A 19,153-nucleotide genomic window follows, 5' to 3' on the forward strand; every position below is an offset into this window, starting at 1 on the left:
GTCAACGTTGTGTCTGTTTCTGCCCATCCTAGGGAAGCTTCCTGCAGGCTCTGCCTGTTCAGATGTACACATGGCTCTGTGCGCTGTGAACCTCGCTGAGTGTGCCGAGGAGAAAATCCCACCAAGCACACTTATCGAAATCCACCTGACAGCCGCCATGGGGCTCAAGACCCGATGTGGAGGCAAGCTGGGCTTCTTGGCTGTGAGTACCTTCTGTTCCCATCACTGTGGTAAAGTGCCTGAAAGAAATGCCTTAGAGAAGAGGATTTACTTTGGAAAGGGTGTGGTCTGTCATGGTGGCAGCAGATCATGCTAATTACAAATCAGTATGGGGGCTGGAGAGATGGCTCAGCAGTTAAGAGCACTGATTGCTCTTTAAGAGGACCTGAGTTCAATTCCCAGAACCCACATGGCAGCTCACAACTGCCTATACCTCAAAGATCTGACACCTTCACAAGACATACATGCAGGCAAAACACCAATGCACATAAAATAAAAATTAAGAAAAAAAATAAATTAAAACAAACAAACAAACAAAAAAAACAAATGAATAGCAGTTAGGACTCAAGTACTCCAGGAGCAGGGCCAGCCTACAGCCCTCAAAGTTACCTCCTCTGTAGGCCTGTGTCTGCCATCCAGGCCCCATGTCCAAAAGTTCCACAACTGTCAAAACAGTGCCACCGGCTGGGGACCAAGTCTTCACACACACAGGCCTGTGGACAACATTTTGCATTCACCCATAACCTTTCCTTCCCACAAGTTGCCCCAAGCACCTTCTCAGCCTGGCGAGGTACGTGCCCTGCCACTTTAAGGGGTAGGTTTTCACTTACTTTTTCACAAATATTGAGAGCACTGAAGAAAATACAATGTGATGTTTCCCTTGCAGGGTTTTTCAGGCATAAAGCCTTACGAGGACATTCTGGTGCCCTGCCGTGAAAGTACCAGTTCACAGAAGCACACAGCATGGCTGTGCAGGGTTCATGTATGACTTCAGTCCTCGGCACTTACTGCATACATCTCCTGTCTCTTTAATTCACTCAAACCTTATATTGATCTCAGCCCTTTAAATCCAGAAACAAAACAAAACAAAACAAAACCCAGTAGCTCTCCGCAGAGAGCTCAAATCAGATGCAAGGTGGCAACTGAAGTTAGGAAGCACTGTCCTACTCGCCTGGCAAGGTGCCGGGATTGGCTGTTCACAGCTGGCTGATCCCCAATCCTTGTTATCAGCTAGTTTGGAGCATCTGCTGACCACAGGCTTTCTCTTACTCCAGCAGACACAGGCACATTTAACTATGCCCCACTTTTCATAGATAGCTGAAGCCATTAGCCGTGTTGAGAGTGGCATTATCTTATGTCTGTGTATAGCCACTTGGTACCGCAGGTGATATGCTGAGGGCAGACGGAGAGCGTGCCTGTGGTCACACTGAGCAAGTGTGCTGCTGTGCTGTGCTCTGCTGGCAGAGCTCAGGGAAGCTCCACTCTGATCTGTGACCATAAATGAGATATCCATTGGTTGATCTAGCAGCACAGTTTACCTAGCTCCTGTTCTGGACAGGGCTGCCAGTGTGGAGAACACAGAGAAGCGCATTCACTGGCAGGAGACTCAAGAGGGTTCAGGCTTTCAGAGAAACACACGGCAAAGTGTCGAGACACAATCATCTTGCTACCCTGAAGCCCCACTTAGCTTTCAGCTGTCATTGCTAAGGTGCAGCTGCCAGTAAGAAGGGCTCCGGCTGTGAGGGAAGCACACACAAACTGGCCACTGGGGGGTTGAAGCGGGAGGATCGATCCCTTGTGCCTAGTCTGGGCAGATAGCAAGATCTATCCATCTTGGCCTCATACCCTCCCCCGCCCCCCAAAAAAAGATAGTAAGACCTTATCACAAAGCAGGAAAGAAAGAAAAACCCTCTGCCTGTGGCTTCCCCTGAAAGTATCTGTGTGTCTACTCTACCGTCAGCAGAAAAACCCATGTAGTCCCTGCAAGTCTTCCTGCACGTGCGTTATATTCCACTCCAAGTGGTGGCTTACACCTTAAACCTTAGTGAGTGGCGGTGGGCATCTTGGTGTACAGAGGTAGCTGCCACTGCCCCGGGTGTTGGAGCGCTCCCTGTATTAGCTGTTACACACTGCTGCTGAGAGGAAGCTTTTTTTTTTTTTTTTTTTTTTTTTTTCTTTGTTTTTTTTTGAGGCAAGGTTTCTCTGTATAGCCTTGGCTGTTCTGGAACTTTCTTTGTAGACCAGGATGGCCTCAAACTCACAGAGCTCCGCCTGCCTCTGCCTCCCAAGTCCTGGGATTAAAGGCATGTGCCACCACACCTAGCTTTCACCTCCACTTCTTAAGTTTGGCTGTTACAGACATGCACCACCATGTCTTCGAATCAGATTGGACACAACACCCCCATTCCCTGTTCCACACTGATTTTCACACACTAATTGCTTTTTAAAAATACTTTATTTTAGCCGGGCGTGGTGGCGCACGCCTTTAACCCCAGCACTCAGGATGCAGAGGCAGGCGGATAGCTGTGAGTTCGAGGCCAGCCTGGTCTACAAAGTGAGTCCAGGATGGCCAAGGCTACACAGAGAAACCCTGTCTCGAAAAACCCAAAAAAAAAAGAAAATACTTTATTTTATTGTGCATGGGTGTTTTGCCTGTATGTATGACTGTGTGAGGGTGTCAGAAGCTCTGGAACTGGAGTTATATACAGGTATGAGCTGCCATGTGGGTGCTGGGAATTAAACCTGGGCCCTCTGGAAGAGCAGCCAGTGTCTAACCACTGATTCATATCTCCAGCCCCACTAATTGCTTTTTAAAACAAAAACAAAGCAAATAAACAATTATATAAAAGCTTCTTAAAATTCATCTTTGCAAAAAATATGTTGTCATTAAAGGAAGGTAGTGTAGTTCGGCTTTTGCCATGTGAAGCACATCATGTCCACATGATATCAAACATTCGTATTTTCATCAGAAATATCAGATAACTCTTGGCTTCCCTGAGCACTCACTGTGGCACTTAGGGTGCACGGCACACAATTGTGAGCTGTAATGGAGGGCTGGAGTTGGTCCAGGCATACTGGTTCGCTCTCAAGATCTCAGCAGTTCTGGGCTGCTGCCTCGCTTCTCATGGCAGGCTGTTAGCAGACGAGCTATGTGCTGCAGCTCAGGATAGGTCTGGTGTCTGTAACATTTAAAGGAAAGGTATATTTTTTAAAATTAGAACAATATAATTAGGCTATAAAGCAAGAAAATTAAAAGAGCAATAAAAATTATTCTCACAGTTTCCTTTCTAGAAGCCTTTATAGTTGTGCTGTCTGTCCTGGATTTATATTTCTTATTAGTTCAAACCACTAAGCTAATGCTTCTTAAACATTTAGTCTACAGGCCTGGAGAGATGGCTCAGAGGTTAAGAGCACTGGCTGCTCCTCCAAAGGTCCTGAGTTCAATTTCCAGCAACCACATGGTGGCTCACAACCATCTATAATGAGATTTGGTGCATTCCTCTGGCCTGCAGATGTACATGCAAGCAAAACATAAATAAATAAATCTTTAAAAAAAAAAAAAAGTTTAGTCTACAGAAACTCAGACACTCTCTTCTGGCCTCTGTGGGTACTGCACTCATGCACAAACACACAAGTAAATCTTTGAAATATTTAGTGTCAGACCAGGCATGGTGGCTCACACTTTTAATCCCAAAACTCAGGAGGGGCACATGTATCTCCATGAGTTCAAGGCCAGCTAGAGTTAAAAGGCAGACTGTTTCAAACAAAAATCTTTGTCTACAACATGATTTTTTTTTTTTTCGAGACAGGGTCTCTCTGTGTGGCCTAGGCTGTCCTGAACTGACTTTGTAGACCAGGCTGGCCTCAAACTCACAGTGATCCGCCTGCTTCTGCCTCCCGAGTGTTGGGATTAAAGTGTGCACCACCATGCCCAGCTTCATGATTTATATTTTAATTTAATAATTTCCTAAATGTCTTCTGTAGGTTCTTCTTGCCATGTGACCTAAAAGGCTTTCTTTGTACTTCTCTGTATTACAGTTGGATCCCTAAAGAGACCAGTACTCTTTCTTTTTTCTTGGGACAACCATCATATTACCTTGCTAATGAAGCCTATGACCTGGAGAGAGTTGGACTCAATTATTAAAAGATTCTGGGATATAGAAGGCCCTGGAATTACACACACGCGCACGTGCGCAGCTTCTTTTGTCCCACAGTTGTAGTTATCAGTTGAGCTGCAGTGAACACTTTGAAGGTCACAGCAGATCATAGGTTCTGCTGTATTCGCCCTCACAGTACCCTTTATCAAAGCTAGGCAGTACAGAAGAGGAGAGACGGTCACTGTCCCGATGAATTTAAGAGAAATGCTCTCTTGGTACAAACTGCTGTGAAAATGCCAGTCAGTGTCTGTAGAGCAGTTTAGCCAGATAGTCTTCTCTCATCCAGTCAGCTGCCCCCATGTCACTCTTCAGAGTCTCCCCAGCGCATCCTTGAGCGGCTGCGCTTTGGCTGTGCTATTTCTGACTCTGGCATTCAAGTTTTCTGAAGCTGTTACATTAGCTGATTGCTGCTTGAAGTCTACTAAAGGTCAGACCCATCAGACTCCAGACCCTTAGATGGATGCCCTCATTAGAGCCAGTGCCCGAGCTTGGGAAGGGAAGCTCCTGACCGACAGCCCTGGCTGGCCTCCCCGAGCTCCACAGATGCCTCTTCCTTCCCATCCACCGCTGCTGTGCTCCATATTCAGACTAGTTTTATAGAGCAGAACTCACGGGTTTAGAATGGAGATGCTATCACTCGAAAAATAACAGAACTAGGGGCCAGGGTGGGGGAAGAGTTTCTAAAACCACAGCAGACAGCGTGCTCTTGTGTGTGTCTTATACACAAGGGGCCCTGGATTGATTTTGTCCTGCCTAGGCACTGGTGGTTTGAGTGCCAGACAGACACTTGAAACATCCTTTTGTTGTTTTTGTTTTGTTTTGAGACAAGGTCTTCCTATGTAGCCCTGGCTGTTCTGGAACTCACTATGTAGACCAGGCTGGCCTCGAACTCACAGCGATCCGCCTGCCTCTGCCTCCTGAGTGCTGGGATTAGAGCCGTGTGCCACCACGCCCAGCTACAGTGAGCTATTCTAACCTGACTGTGGTGAGCTAGTCTCCTTCCCAGCCCTGTTACCTGCAGTCTTATGGAAGTTCCCCCCTCTCTCTCCTCCCCCCACCCCTCACCCCTGCATGTCCTGCCTTACCCTCTCCTGCCCTGCTCTGTAGGCTGCTTAGCTCTTTATTAACCAATCAGAAGTGCTGGAGAACAATTTTCACACAACACTGAGTTAAGAGATGCTTCATAAAGATGACAATGGCAAAGTCTAGACTGCAACCAGAGCTCAGCCTTTGAATACACAGTGTACAAAAACATCCTCCAGTATATACAGAGATTCACCTGCCTCTGCCTCCCAAGTGCTGGGATTAAAGAACGGTGTATGCCACCACACCCAGCTCAACATCTCTTTCTCATGGAACTAGCCTACATGTCCATCAACAGATGTTGGTAGGGTAATGAGAGACAGCTCAGAGGTTAAGAGCACCACCTGCTCCTCCAGAGGTCCTGAGTTCAATTCCCAGCAACCACATGGTGCCTCACAACCATCTATAATGTAATCTGCTACCCTCTTCTGCAGATAAAGCACTCATATGCGATAAATAAATCTTTTTTAAAAAAAGAAAAAGAGGAGAGAGAAAAAAACAGAAAGGAAACTACTGGAAGTGGACAGGTATGGGGTCGGGGAGGAAAAAAATGGAAGAGAATCCACAAAAAACGCAATTTGTTTGAAGCTGCCTTGATGAAACCTACCTAACCCTTTGTATGTTAATTAAGAGGGAGGGGGAGAGAGAGAGAGGGAGGGGCCAGCCAGAGAGCCATTTCAGCTGTTGAGAGTACTTGCTGTTCCCTTCCGCAGCCACACCCAGGGCCTCACGCCCACCTGTTCAGTTTCAGTTCTGACACCTCTTCTGGTCTTAGGGGCACACACGTGGTGAACATACACATAGAAAAGTGTTTAGGTCATTTATATTATCATTTTAAGCTTGCCTAGAAGAAAAGAAGGCCCTTTCTGGTCTTTCCTCTCAGAGTGGGGCTCACACAAGGAAGGCATGAGACTTTCTGTAGAGACTTCCTTTCAGGTCAGACATAAACATGCCATGGTCCTGTGCAAGCCTCCTGCCTCGTGTGGTACTGAGAGCTGGTCCTGAGCGTGTATTGCTCTGTAAACTTCACACAAAGGTAAGAGAGCTGAAAAGGTAGCCAAAAAAAAAAAAAAAAAAAAGATACACAATTTAAATGACCTGAGAAGTCCCAGGATTGAGGGGCCTGCTTGGCTAGGCACTCACAGGGTCACAGATGGAGTCAGGGACTTCCGAGGCTCCTCCCTGTGTTACTGCTGAATACCAGCAGGTGAAAGAGAAGTAGATTCCAGAAGGCTTAGACAGGCTCGGCAGACGGTGGAGCAGGAGCTTCGCTGCCTGTGCGGTGGCCTGCTGCTTGATGGTAAGAGGACTTAGTTACCTCACAGGATCCCCAGGACCTTGTGACTTTCTCTAGTTTCCGAGGTGGGATTGCGTCAGGACTCATTCAGGGCCTGCAGCCTTCAAGGGACCCACAGTAGCTGCAGCCAGCATTCTGCTGCCTCCACATCACCCCTTGTTCTTCTCTTTTACAGAGCTACTTCCTTAATCGCGCTCAGAGTCTGTGTGGCCCAGAGCAGAGCGCTGTCCCTGACTCCCTGCGCTGGCTCTGCCACCCCTTGGGCCAGAAGTTTTTCATGGAGCGAAGCTGGTTGATCAAGTCAGCAGCCAGGGAGAGCCTGTACTGCGCCCAGAGGAACCCAGGTGAGGCTGCTTTCTCCAGAGCTGTGACAGGCGAGCAAGGGACACAAGGCCAGGTGTCTCTGCCTTATTTAATTTTTTTTTTTCCCCTTTTCTGAGTCTCATAAAGGTTGAGTAACTTTCTTGAGGTCAAGTGTGAGCTCTGCTGGGTGACGCAGGCAGAGTCTGTGGTCACCCATGACAAGCTGTGACTAAGCACCAGCTATGTTCTTAGCCCACATTCTAGACACTTTGGGGACATCAAAGGTGTGGAGCTTGCTGTTTCCTGGCCTCTGGGCCTTCGGGTCCTTTGGGACAGCACAAGGACATTGTAGACGAGCAGCGAGAGAACAATAGGCGCAGGCAGCCATCAGTGCTCAGGACGGTGACAGGGACAGGGCTCCAGGCGTCGGCCGGAGGTGCGGGCTTTCCGTGCCTGGCGTTTGATGGTGATCGGAGCTGACTTGCGGGTCTTACGCTGCAGAGGCTGCCAGGGTAGACGCACACAGGGAGCACTGGAGTAGATGTCTGCCATGGCTGCTCTGCTGAGTGGGGAGTCTGGGACAAGGAGGCGTGCTCTGTGAGTACAGAGGACAGAGTCGAACGTGGGGGTGGGTTGTTTTGTGTTCTTTTTAAATAACTATTGTACAGTGTAAGGATTATACTTGACACCAAAAATTGAATAAAAAGAAAGGAGAATGAGTGTGAATCCTCTGGGAGCTCTATGCACAGGGTACACTCCCACAGACCTGCTCCTCCTGCCTTTCCTAGGGAAGGTGTCCAGAAACAGCCCTGTCCTCTTGGTCACATCAGGGCCAGGACTGGAAGGAGCTGGTGATGGCATGGTGAGGGCCTGCCAGTAAAGGGACTTGTCAGCCATTAACGCTTTGCAGGGCCCTTTGTCCAATCCAAGCTGAGGCAGAGCATGGCTGACCGCAGCCACTGCCATAAGGAGAAACAGGGTTTCCTATAGTCAGGAGCACTGCAACCCGCTGCCATCCTTCCCTTCTTGGCTAGCACTTCTCACCTTTTTGTTTTGGTTTGTTTTGTTTTTTTCTTTCGTCTGTTTTTTGAGACAGGGTCTCTCTGTGTAGCCTTGGCTGTCCGGGACTCCCTTTGTAGACCAGGCTGGCCTCGAACTCACAGAGATCTGACTGCCTCTGCCTCCTGAGGGCTGTGATTAAAGGCCTGGGCTACCATGCCTGGCCCGGTTCTCACCTTTTTAGTTTTCCATTTCCTGATAAGGCTTACAGCCATTACCTTATAGCTCCAACTTGGAACTCCAAGCCCTGCGCCAAAAGATGCCATTTCACAGGGTAATTTTTCTCTTTCCCTCCTTTCTTTCTTTTCTTTTTTTTTTTTTTTTTTAATTTTATGTATTTTTGATAGGTATCTGATAGAGTTTGTAGGTAGTATATTTGATAGGTAGAGTTACAGCACCAGATGATAGGTACTCTCCATCAATGAAGTGAGCCAATTCGAGCCAAATTAAAGTATAAATGCAGGTTAATTGGGGATAGCTCTTGGGTGGGTTCACTTGTCCCAGGGAACAGGCAAGCAAAGTCATCACGCAGACTGGAAGCGGGGAGAGAAAGAAAGAGCATGCTTGTGCAGAGAAGAGGGAGAGAGAACCACAATGCTGGGTTATACAGCAAAGAGCCTGTTGGGGGAGAAGGAAGCCCAGCCCAGGGCTAGAAAGTTCAGATCCGGACTGAGGGATGCTAGGAGAACCTGGAGGCCACGTCCTTTTGGTATGTTCAATAGACACCTCAGCCAATTGTCCCGGGTCTGAATCCCAACAATTTTGTGTGTGTTGGTAGGGACAAGTGTCACAGCACACATGACATCAGAGGACAATTTGTAGGAGCCTGTTCTCTCCTACTGTGTGGGCTGCAGGGTTTGAACTCAGGTCATCAAGCTTGGTGGCAGGCACCTTTACACACTGAGCCATCTTGCCAGCCCCTAAAGGGTAATTGAGGGTTTGGTTGGGGAAGAGTTGGTCCTTGTAGCGGGCCCAGCTCTTTCCAAGGCTCTTTTGCTACCTTTTTTCACCGTCAGAGCTCTTAGTTTTTTGTTTTTGTTTTTGTTTTTTTTTTCTTGCTGTACAAGAGAGACCTGAAGCATCACAGGTGCTTAACGTGTGCTCTCACTGAGCTGCACCCTCAGCTCCAGCGGGGCTCATAAGTAAGACCTATTTAACCAGGTGGATCTCTGTGAGTTCAAGGCCAGCTGGTATACAAATGGAGTTCAGGATAGCCAAGGCTACAGAGACAAGCCCTATTTTGGTCAGTTTTATTTTGTTTTGTTTTTAAACAAAGACCCATTTAACCCTTCTTCTTTCTCTCCAGCTGACCCCATTGCCCAGGTATACCAGGCTTTCTGCAAAAACCTCCTGGAAAGAGCTGTGGAGTCCTTGGTGAAACCTCAGGCTAAGAAGAAGGCTGGTGACCAGGAAGAAGAGAGCTGGTAAGTTCCCAAGGCCTCCGGTATGTCTGCCTTGGAGCTAGTCCCCTCAAGCAGCATTCCTCAACCAAAACAGCCTGTCAGAAAATGGAATGTGAGGTTATTTCTCAAATCTGAAGTCTGGCTCATAACCTCACAACGTCCTTTTTTTGCCTTTTACATCCCTTCACCAACTGGGGCCAGTTGTCAGAGCAAGTTAGAAATTGGATGGATTTGCTTTGCTTTTGGGGACAGAGAGCAGTGAACTGTTGAGAGAGACAGGAGTGAGATATGGTGAGCTTACCAGGCACACATCTGGCCCAGAGAGCTTGGAAACCCAGCTCTGCAGTGACCATGCAGTTTTTAAATTCTTAGTTTCTGAGCACAGCCTTTCTCTCAAGATTAAGACCCAGTAAACAAAAAAATATCAAAATCACCGGGCGGTGGTGGCACATGCCTTTAATCCCAGCACTTGGGAGGCAGAGGCAGGCAGATCGCTGTGAGTTCAAGGCCAGCCTGGTCTACAAAGTGAGTCCAGGACAGCCAAGGCTACACAGAGAAACTCTGTCTCGAAAAAAACAAAACAAGCAAACAAACAAACAAACAAACAAATCAAAATCACTCATACCAGGGCCAGGCCCTGACTGGAGTGCTCCTGAGGAAAGAGGGAGGGACAGTTCTACCTAGGCAGTAGACAATTTCTGGAAGAATGTGGCACTAGAATCTACTGGAGGAAGATTCAGGGTTGTCCACAAGGATGAGAAGGCTGGCCCTCAGGGTGAGGAATATCAGCGAAATGCTGGCCTGTAAAGCATGTGTATGGGCAGAACTGGTGAGCCCGGGATGGTGGGAAAAGGGAGCCAGAGAGGGCCATTCAGCCTTAGAACTGGATCCCTACGCAGCCAAGCTTAGAGGTGTAAGTATGCAGGGCAAACGTGTAAGGCCGTACATAAGTACGGTCTTCTGTATGTCATAAACGTGGACTTTTTTTTTTTTTTTTCTTTCTATTTAGTGAATTTTCCAGTGCTCTGGAGTATTTGAAATTACTGCATTCTTTTGTGGACTCTGTGGGATTTGTGGCCCCACCACTGTCTAGCACCTCTGTGCTCAAGTCAGCCCTGGGTGAGTCTCTCTGGCTGGGTCCACAGTCCAAAGAGCGTTGACTTCACTCTGTTCGCCTCCGCCCGGCACAGTTAGTTAGCAGTGTGTCTTAGGCATCTTCCCTAGTCCTAGGTTGCCCCAACCCACAGTTAACCCCTCATGGACCACATTCTCTGAACAGAAAATAATGGTCCTTCTCTAAGTGGACGGGTGAGTGGCTGGGTGGCTTAGGTGAGGCTCTTTCCAGATGCACAGGACAGGCTACAGAGGGTCCCTGAAGCAGGGTCCTAACACTCCCGGCTGGGAAAACACCCATCTGTACCGCCCAGCTCCCACTCCCTCAGCTGTCATCTCCCTGCTGACTACAGAGCTGAGCTGTTTGTTGTTTCTCCCTCTAAACTGCCATCAGAGTGACAGCACATCAGCTGCCACTTCTCAGCGCCCAAAGCACCTGGGAGTCCGGGATGCCAGGGTAGCCTCTCCCTGCCCCTCTAGGGAGAGAAGGATTCCAGAAAAGCAGCTGTGGTGGCTGGACTGCAGAGTTTAAAGGAATGCATGTTCCTGCTCCTTTTCTGTCACCCAGCTGTTCCTCGCTGGTTTTGTGAGGTCCCTGATAGCATAGTGGAGAAACCGGAGACTCAGAAGGGAAACTGCAACAGTAAAAGTGTAAAGTAAATAGGCTTCGCTGGGCAGTGGTGGTGCACGAGCCTTTAATCCCAGCACTCCGGAGGCAGAGGCAGGTGGATCTCTTAGTGCGAGGATAGCCAGGGCTACACAGACGAACCCTGTCTCAAAAAATAAACAGATAAAATTCTAACATTAAAGTGAACACTTTTGTTAAGCTTCTATTCAGACCAGCTTCCTAATGACAGAGCACCAAAGTGAGCATCTTAAGGTCCTAGATATGTGTTGGCAGATGGGGTGGGTGGGAGGCCGGAGACCTTTACCCAGCACAGCATTACGGTGCCACATGCCATGGAGGGTCAGGTCCCGCACCACAGAGCTCCTCAGACCTGCTTCCTGTGGGTCCTAATGGACGCCTCCTGCTGCTCTTCCCATCCAGGTCCGGATGTCATCTGTCGGTGGTGGACTTCCGCAATCATGATGGCCATCAGCTGGCTCCAGGGAGATGATGCAGCCGTGCGCTCTCACTTTACTGAAGTAGAATGGGTCCCCAAGGCCCTGGAAGTGACTGAGTGCGTAAGCTCCTTGATTGTTCACCTACTTCTCTTCAGGGGAGTCTATGCAAGGAAGCAGAAAGGAGCAGATCCAGAGAGCCATGCTGATCTGGGGTCGGAAATACGTGACAGATGGGAGCTGGAGGAGGGGCAGAGGGACCACAGAGAAGCGATCTGGGTTGGCACCGCCCTCTCTGTGTTCTGCTCATGGCTCTCCAGGCGCCCTAGCTTATCACTGATCCCTAGGGTGCCGTGCCATCTAGAGGAGATGGCACCAGCATAGCCCCTGGCAAGCCAGGAAACAGCAATGTGCACCCTGCAGCTTGTACAGCTTGTATGAGCTGCATTTCCAGCCTCCATAGAGCTACTCTACTCCCTGCAGTCATCTCAGCGCGCGCGCGCTCGCTCTCTCTCTCTCTCTCTCTCTCTGGTGTGTGTGTGTGTGTGTGTGTGTGTGTGTGTGTGTGTGTGTGTGTGTGTGTGTGCGCACAAACATGTATATCTGCTCAAATGTGTGCTTATTATGGCATACATGTAGAGGTCAGAGGACAGCTTACAGGAATGGGTCCTTCCTTCCCTTGTGGGTTCTGGAGACCAAAAGGTCATCAGCTTTGTGACAAGTGCCTTTACATGCTGAGCTATCTCTCCATCCCCCGCCTTTTTTTTTTTTTTAGATAACTAAAGTACCAATAGCATGAAGCATAACCAGAAACTTTGCCATTCTTTTTGACCCTTGTGTCAGCCCTACCTGGTTTTTGGGTAGATCTGGGTGCTCTTGGTAAAACTATAAAATGCAATGAGGCAGAAAGTGCCCCTGGGGTCCTGTCTTGAAAGCCAAGACACATTTCTTGCCAAACAGAATTCTACCCAGAGCACAGAAGGGCTGCAGAGAGTGGGCGGGAGCCATTTGAGCTGTCCCAGTTTTACTTAAGTAGCCCTATTTTTTATTGTTGTTGGTTTTGGTTTTGGTTTTTCGAGATAGGGTTTCTCTGTGTAGCCCTGGCTGTCCTGGACTGGCTTTGTAAACCAGGCTGGCCTTGAGCTCATAGCAATCTGCCTGCCTCTACCTCCCAAGTGCTGGAATTAAAAGCATGCGCTACACTCAGCTTAAGTAGCACTAATTTTAAGCCCCCATCCATTAAATAACCAGCCTGTGCAAGCTGAGTGTGTCTGCCTCTGACTTCTCCAGAAGATATTGAGGCTTCAGCAGGTAGGTTAGCTAAAGTCACTTTGCCGCTAAGCCACAGAGCCACAGCAGACGCTAAGTAAATGCCTAGCAGGTCTCCCTCCCCCTGTTCTTCCTGGATTCTCTGCTCTTCAGAACTGTGATGAGTGGGCACCCTTGTAGCCAGCCTTTTGCCTACTTTATTCGGTTCTTTTTCCTACCACCCTTCTCCACCCCAGTCACTTCCAAGCCCCCAGTCCTAGGTAGGAGAAAGAGACGGCTAGAGGAGAAAAGGGGTATAGATCTCTTTAAACTACTTCCTGCTGATTAGGGGCATCGAGTTCTTGGGGCAAGTCCATGATATCTCCAACCAGCCATCCAAGAGTGACAGCAGCCACCAGAGCGCCTCTGGGCATTATCTACCCCCTGAAGAGTCCTCAGAATCCCAACTGTAGACTATCTGCAGCTGGTAAAAACATGCCCCTGCTAGAGCCCAAGACAATTCATAGCTGCTGTGGTCAGCCTGAAGCAGCCTCATATTCCACACCTGGGATTGAAACAAAATGTTTCCAACACAACTGGGCTTTTAACCCAAGATCCTACCTCCACAACCCCCACTGTCAGCACTGGTCATTCTCTCCGCAGTCCAGAACCTTGACACTAATTCTGGGTATCTAGTCACCTCCAGCACCAAGTAGGAGGACTGAACAGGAAAAGACTTGACTTGCCTCAAACCCAGTGTTTCCTATCTGGTGCTAGCCACTGTGACAGCAGATGCCGCAGTGATAGAGGGGTAAGGAGCCCCGACTTAGGCTCTTCTGTTTGCTACCCAGCTAACGGGCTGTCGTGTGCTTCTCCCCTCCCGCTCTCTGCTCTAGGAGCCCCTTGGTGAAGGCCGTCTTCTATACCTGTAGAGCCATGCATGCCTCAGTCTCTGGAAAAGCAGATGGGCAACAGAATTCCTTCTGTCATTGTGAGAGGGCCAGTGGTCAGCTATGGAGCAGTCTCAATGTCAGCGGAGCTACTTCTGACCCTTCCCTTACCCATGTGAGTGAGACCTACCTAGCCGCCCCTCAAGGCAGCACTGAGTCTGGTCCACATGAACACTCCCACCCCAGCTTAACCAGCCTGTTGGGCTCTCTTAAGACACAGAAGCCAGAAGAGTAGTTCCCTTCCCCAAAATGGAATTTACTGGGGCAGACACACCTTTTGATTCCTGGGGCAAATGTGTTCGTACCTCCTCCATTTCAATCCTAGATCCTGCTAGCAGGCAGCTTCTTATAAGCAGCAAATAACAGGCCAGGACTCCGCACTTGCACTACTCCGCCAGTTTCCTACTCTCCAGCCAGCGGCACAGCTCCCGCCACAGCCCCCGCGGGCCGCTGCGGTGCATTGTAGTTGCATTGCATGTTCTGGCAGCACGTGTGCAATGTTCCCACAGTGCATCCCAGAGGCCTGCCCCGACTTCCCAGCGGGCTACGGCCTGGCCGCATCACTTGGCGAGACGACCTTGATTTAAAGGCACTGCTGAAGGCCTGCCTCTCCTGGAGAGTGAGCTGGTCACAGCTGCTCTCCTAGGAAGATAGTGGTGTGACCCCAGAGGGGAGGGCCAGGGGTCTTTTTGGAAGGTTAGAGCTAGCTGCTCTCTGGGGTATTGTCCCAAGTGGCTGGGCTGGAACTTGAGATAGTAATTGTCAGTAGAGTGGGTGACCATCACCTCTACAAGGATAGGCAGTGTATAGATCACAGGCTAGGTGGCAGGCCACTGCTAGGCTTCCTGTTGGTCTCCTATGGTGTCTTCATGAGGAAACCACTGTGAGCCTTAGTTGAGGAACTGGAGAGCTTCGTAGTGGCCACCCTTGAAGCTGTGGTTCCTGGGTAGCAGTTCAGGGTGGGAGAATGGACCTGGGAGAGTGTGGTCAGAGAACAAGATCCAGTCCAGGCTTAAGAGATGTTCCTTCAACACCTACAACTTAGAAATGCCAGCTTTGGGGCCTGGAGAGATGGCTCAGAGGGTAAGAGCACCTCCTTCCAGAGGTCCTGAGTTCAGTTCCCCAGCAACCACACAGTGGCTCACAGCCATCTATATTGAGATTAGATGCCCTCTTCCTGTCTCCTGCTGTCTTCTGTTATGCAGGTGTACATGCAAATAGAGTGCTCATATACATAAATAAGTAAACCTTTTCAGATGAGAAGTGGCCCTCAGGGAATCTCTGTGGCTACGCCCCCTTTACTGCTACAGGTGGTGCTGATGGGCCTCTGGAAGCCCAGTAGGCAGCCTGGCCTTGTCAGCACTTGTGCAACACATGCAGCTTGTCCTGTGCGTGGTGCACACAGTGCTGTCTTGTAAAGTGTTCATCACATTTTACAGATGGGGAAGCTAAGGCTTAAAGCCATGTGCCAGGGTCATGGAACTACCAAGTGGGAAAACTGGGGGTCGTTCAAACAAACATGACAAGCCCTTGTGGTTCTGCATTCATGGTGCCCCTCCTCCTTTGTTCGGCTGCCTTCTATCCCAGGATCCACTGCTCCATCAGTCAGCCCTGTGATTCCCCTAGGAGAGAAGCCTTGGTACCTTTGGGTGACTTACCCTGCAAACCAGTCATGGGAGATTTCCCAGGAGCTGGGAAACCTGTGCCCTCCACCCTGCAAGAGTTTTCTCCCTGCCCCTGCCACCTGAGCTGCGTCCCTTTTAGAGAGTTTGTTTTCTTACCTGCAGAATGAAGAAGACAGACCTCCCACCTCAGGGGCAATGGGGGGGGGACAGGATTAGTATCCCCCAGAAGTGTTTTGCAGACCCAACCCCTGGGTTTTGCACCTGGGTTCAGGCGCCAGAGCTACTGAGCGTTGGTCTGAGGGTCTGGCAGGGTGCTGGGATCCTTGCATTAGGCATAGGCCAGTCACCTGTCTCCCTTCGGTTTATCCCATAGGTGGTCCAGCTGCTCACCTGTGACCTACTACTGTCACTGAGGACTGCACTCTGGCAAAAGCAGGCAGGTGCCAGCCAGGTCCTGGGTGAGACCTACCATGCATCAGGCACCGAGTTGGCTGGCTTCCAACGGGACCTGGGCAGCCTGCGCAGGCTGGCCCACAGCTTCCGCCCAGCATACCGCAAGGTGAGGCCTAGCAGGCTGCTGGGATGTGCAGCCTGGTGTGTGTAGGCCTGAGCCCCAGGTCTCTTCATAGGCTACTGTGGTTGTGACACTGGAGATGACCAGGTGACCTGTCAGGCACCCACTCGGGCCCAACACTGAGCTAGGTGCATGGGTTCCTTTGCACTTGCTGTGTGCCCAGCCCAGAGCCATGTGTCACCAGCCAGATGTACAAGAGCATTCAGAGGGAGAGAGGCAGCTAAGGAGCTGCTTCTGGCCACAAGGGAGCCTGGCAGTCATAACTAGTTGTCAGATTGCTGGTAGCCTTGCCTGAGAGCCACATTCAAAGGGAAATTCACTGTAATTTATTTTCTGAGCCACTTGGGAACTTTTCAGCAATACTGCTTTCCCACCACAGCACCCCTAGCTCAGGCTACAGCATCTGCAATAAGCCTCTGAGGACGGTTGCACAACCACACTTCTCTAAACTTGAGTCATTCCTTCTCTGTATTTGCTCATTAGAATAATGTACTGGACATTTTTGGTTTTGTTTGTTGGTTTTTCAAGACAGGGTTTCTCTGTGTAGCCTTGGCTGTCGTAAACTCACTTTGTAGACCAGGCTGGCCTCGAACTCACAGTGATCTGCCTGCCTCTGCCTCCCTGAGTGCTGGAATTACAGACGTGCACCACCACACCCAAATTCGTTTTTGTTTGAAGTAGTCTCAATATATTGCCTAGACTGGCCTTGAGTCTGCCTCAGCACCTTGTGTATAGAATTACAGGCACACACCTCCAAGCTTAGGTTGTATTGAACATTTCAAGTGGCATGTAGGAGAGTGGCTGGAACTTGCTGTGTCAGCCAGGCTGGCCTTGAACTCACTGAGATTCATTCAACTCCGTCTCCCAAATGCTAGGATTAAAGGTATATACCACCATGCCCCGCTTAAAAATATATTTAAATTTTTTATTTGACACATAATAATTACATATATTTATAGGTTTATATATAAGACATATATATTGCAAGTTAATATATACATAATATATCATAATAATGGCATATCGTTCACTTTATTTTTTGTTCTTATTAGCACATTTTAATTATATATAATGGTTTTCATTATGACATTTCCATGCATGCATACATGTGCATATAATGTGCTTTGCTACCATTCACTCTGTTACCCACTCCTTCCCACTCTGCAGCTCCCTTTCCTTGTCCCAACTGGTCCTGTTTCTACTTTTTTTCTGTTTCTTTGCTTTTTAATGGCCCAGTGAGTTTCCCCAGGTTTGCTCGTAGGCACGTGGGACCTTACCCGTGGCTGCACTTCCACTGCTGATGCTCCATCTCCCATAACTGCATAGAAGTCTCATAAGAGGGCTGAGACCTCACAAGCTCCACCCCTCTCCATGACAGTTGGTGAGACCAGGCTTGTGAGGGCGCTGGTTGTGTCCTGCCCAGAAGTCAGTGTTCCATGGCCTTACTTCCTCTGCTTCACCACTAACTTTGATTATTGTGTGAGGATCCACATACTGGTGCCTGAATTACTTTACGAGACCAAAAGAGAACATCACATCCATAGGAGCCAAGGAAAGGAGTGGGCCGAGCTGGAAGGGCACTCAAAGGAAAGGCTGCCGCTGGGGAAGAAGTCCCTTAGCCTAAAGTGCACTGAACACTGTGCAGCAGACCAAGACAGCTAGCACGGTAGAAGGATACAGCCATCAGCACCTGCACTAGCCATGGGAAAGCAGCCTAGTTGATAGCATGCTTGCCTAGAATGCACAAAACCCTGCAGCAACCCCAGCACCAAATAAGTCTCAAAGGTCATGGCACACACCTGTAATCCTAGCGCTTGAGAGATAAAGGCGGAAGGATCAGGAACCCAAAGTCATCCTTGGCCCATAGTAAGTTTGAGGCCAGTGTGAGCTACATGAGTCCTTACCTCAACAAGAGGGGGTGAGGTATGCCCCCAGGCTTGGCCTACACCCATTCAGGTCAGACCTCTGGTCTGCTCACAGACTGGCTGGCACCCAAAGCCTTCCCTGAAACGCCTTTCTTCATGCTGGTCCTTGCTCAGGAGGCTTTGGTGCTCCCCTCCTGCTCACCGTCCCTGCGGAGCATCACTAGCTACTCCAGAGGCTGAGTGTTGCAAATTCAAGGGCAGCCTGGCCAACGGAGTGAGACCTTGTCTCTAGCACTGGGAAAAGAAAAGTTAGAACACTAGACCTGGGCCTCCACCCCCAGTGGGCTCTGTTTAACTAAACGCGGCTGATTTAGGCCCCTGGATGGTTCAGCAGGTAAAAGCACATGCTATCAAGCATGAGGGCTTGAGACCCACAGATCGCCCTCAGACTTCCACATGCATAGAGTGGCATCTACTCGCTCACACACGCACATCCACACACAAAACAAATAATTTTTTTTGAGCTGACATGGTAACTCATATCTTTAATCCTAACACTCTGTGGCAGAGGCAATTGGGTCTCTGAATTTGAGGCCAGCCTGGTCTATGCTGGGACTACAGTGTGACCTAGTCTCAAAAACAGAAAAAGAGACATTGATTTATCCCAGGAAACATGGACCAGGTCTGACCAACCAATCTGAAGACCCCATGTGACCAAAGAGAACAAGGACACAAAGCCAGACACTTCAACCATGAGATGCCTTGGGGTGAGGAATTGGCTCGATTGTACCCCTTCAGCGTGACCCTTGGAGAAGACAGCGCTGTGCTGCAGTGTCAAAGGGCCGAACCAGACTGAGAGTCTCGGCTTCTGTAGAAATAAGATAGTGAACTTGAGACCAACCTAGCTGTTCTCCTCATCCCCCCCTCTCTCCTCCTTTGTCCTTTTGTCTGACTGGGACAGAGCCTTCAAGGACAAGGTTTCACCCAAACTACTGTCTTCAAACTCTAAAGGGCACCTGCAGGGGAAGTCACCTTTGCCTCTGGAGCATCCTGTATTGTTCCCGCTGGCAGCTGGCCTGTGCTCTCTGTCCACTTTCTTACTGCTCGTGTCGCTGTCTAGCTTGGCTTGAGGATAAGATGGGTTGTTTTCCAAGAGCAAGAAAGCAGAGTGACATGGCGGAAAGAGGGAGGCATCGGGGAGCAGAAGAGATTGCTTGAGAAAATGCCTAGAGTTTGACTGATGTCCCCTGTGCTTGCTAGGTGTTCCTGCATGAAGCCACTGTGCGCTTGATGGCAGGAGCCAGCCCCACCCGCACACACCAGCTGCTGGAGCATAGCCTAAGGCGGCGCACCACCCAAAACAGCAAGCCGGGTGAGTGCAGCAGCGCCCCTACTGCAGGTGTACCCGTGTGGC

The 19,153-nt window shown here is 49.5% G+C and overlaps 1 protein-coding gene across 1 annotated transcript in view; it reads left to right on the forward strand.

Moving 5' to 3' along the window:
- Srebf2 (sterol regulatory element binding transcription factor 2) overlaps window positions 1-19,153 on the forward strand; it is a 61,386-nt gene that overhangs the window by 41,095 nt on the left and 1,138 nt on the right. The window contains exons 11-18 of the mRNA XM_051160062.1: window positions 33-202; window positions 6,713-6,881; window positions 9,206-9,323; window positions 10,312-10,421; window positions 11,464-11,596; window positions 13,622-13,790; window positions 15,674-15,859; window positions 19,000-19,111. Of these exons, the coding sequence (XP_051016019.1) occupies window positions 33-202; window positions 6,713-6,881; window positions 9,206-9,323; window positions 10,312-10,421; window positions 11,464-11,596; window positions 13,622-13,790; window positions 15,674-15,859; window positions 19,000-19,111 (1,167 nt within the window). The remainder of the gene's footprint in view (window positions 1-32; window positions 203-6,712; window positions 6,882-9,205; window positions 9,324-10,311; window positions 10,422-11,463; window positions 11,597-13,621; window positions 13,791-15,673; window positions 15,860-18,999; window positions 19,112-19,153) is intronic.

The sequence above is a fragment of the Acomys russatus genome, chromosome 17, assembly GCF_903995435.1.
Source record: "Acomys russatus chromosome 17, mAcoRus1.1, whole genome shotgun sequence".
Classification (NCBI taxonomy): domain Eukaryota; kingdom Metazoa; phylum Chordata; class Mammalia; order Rodentia; family Muridae; genus Acomys; species Acomys russatus.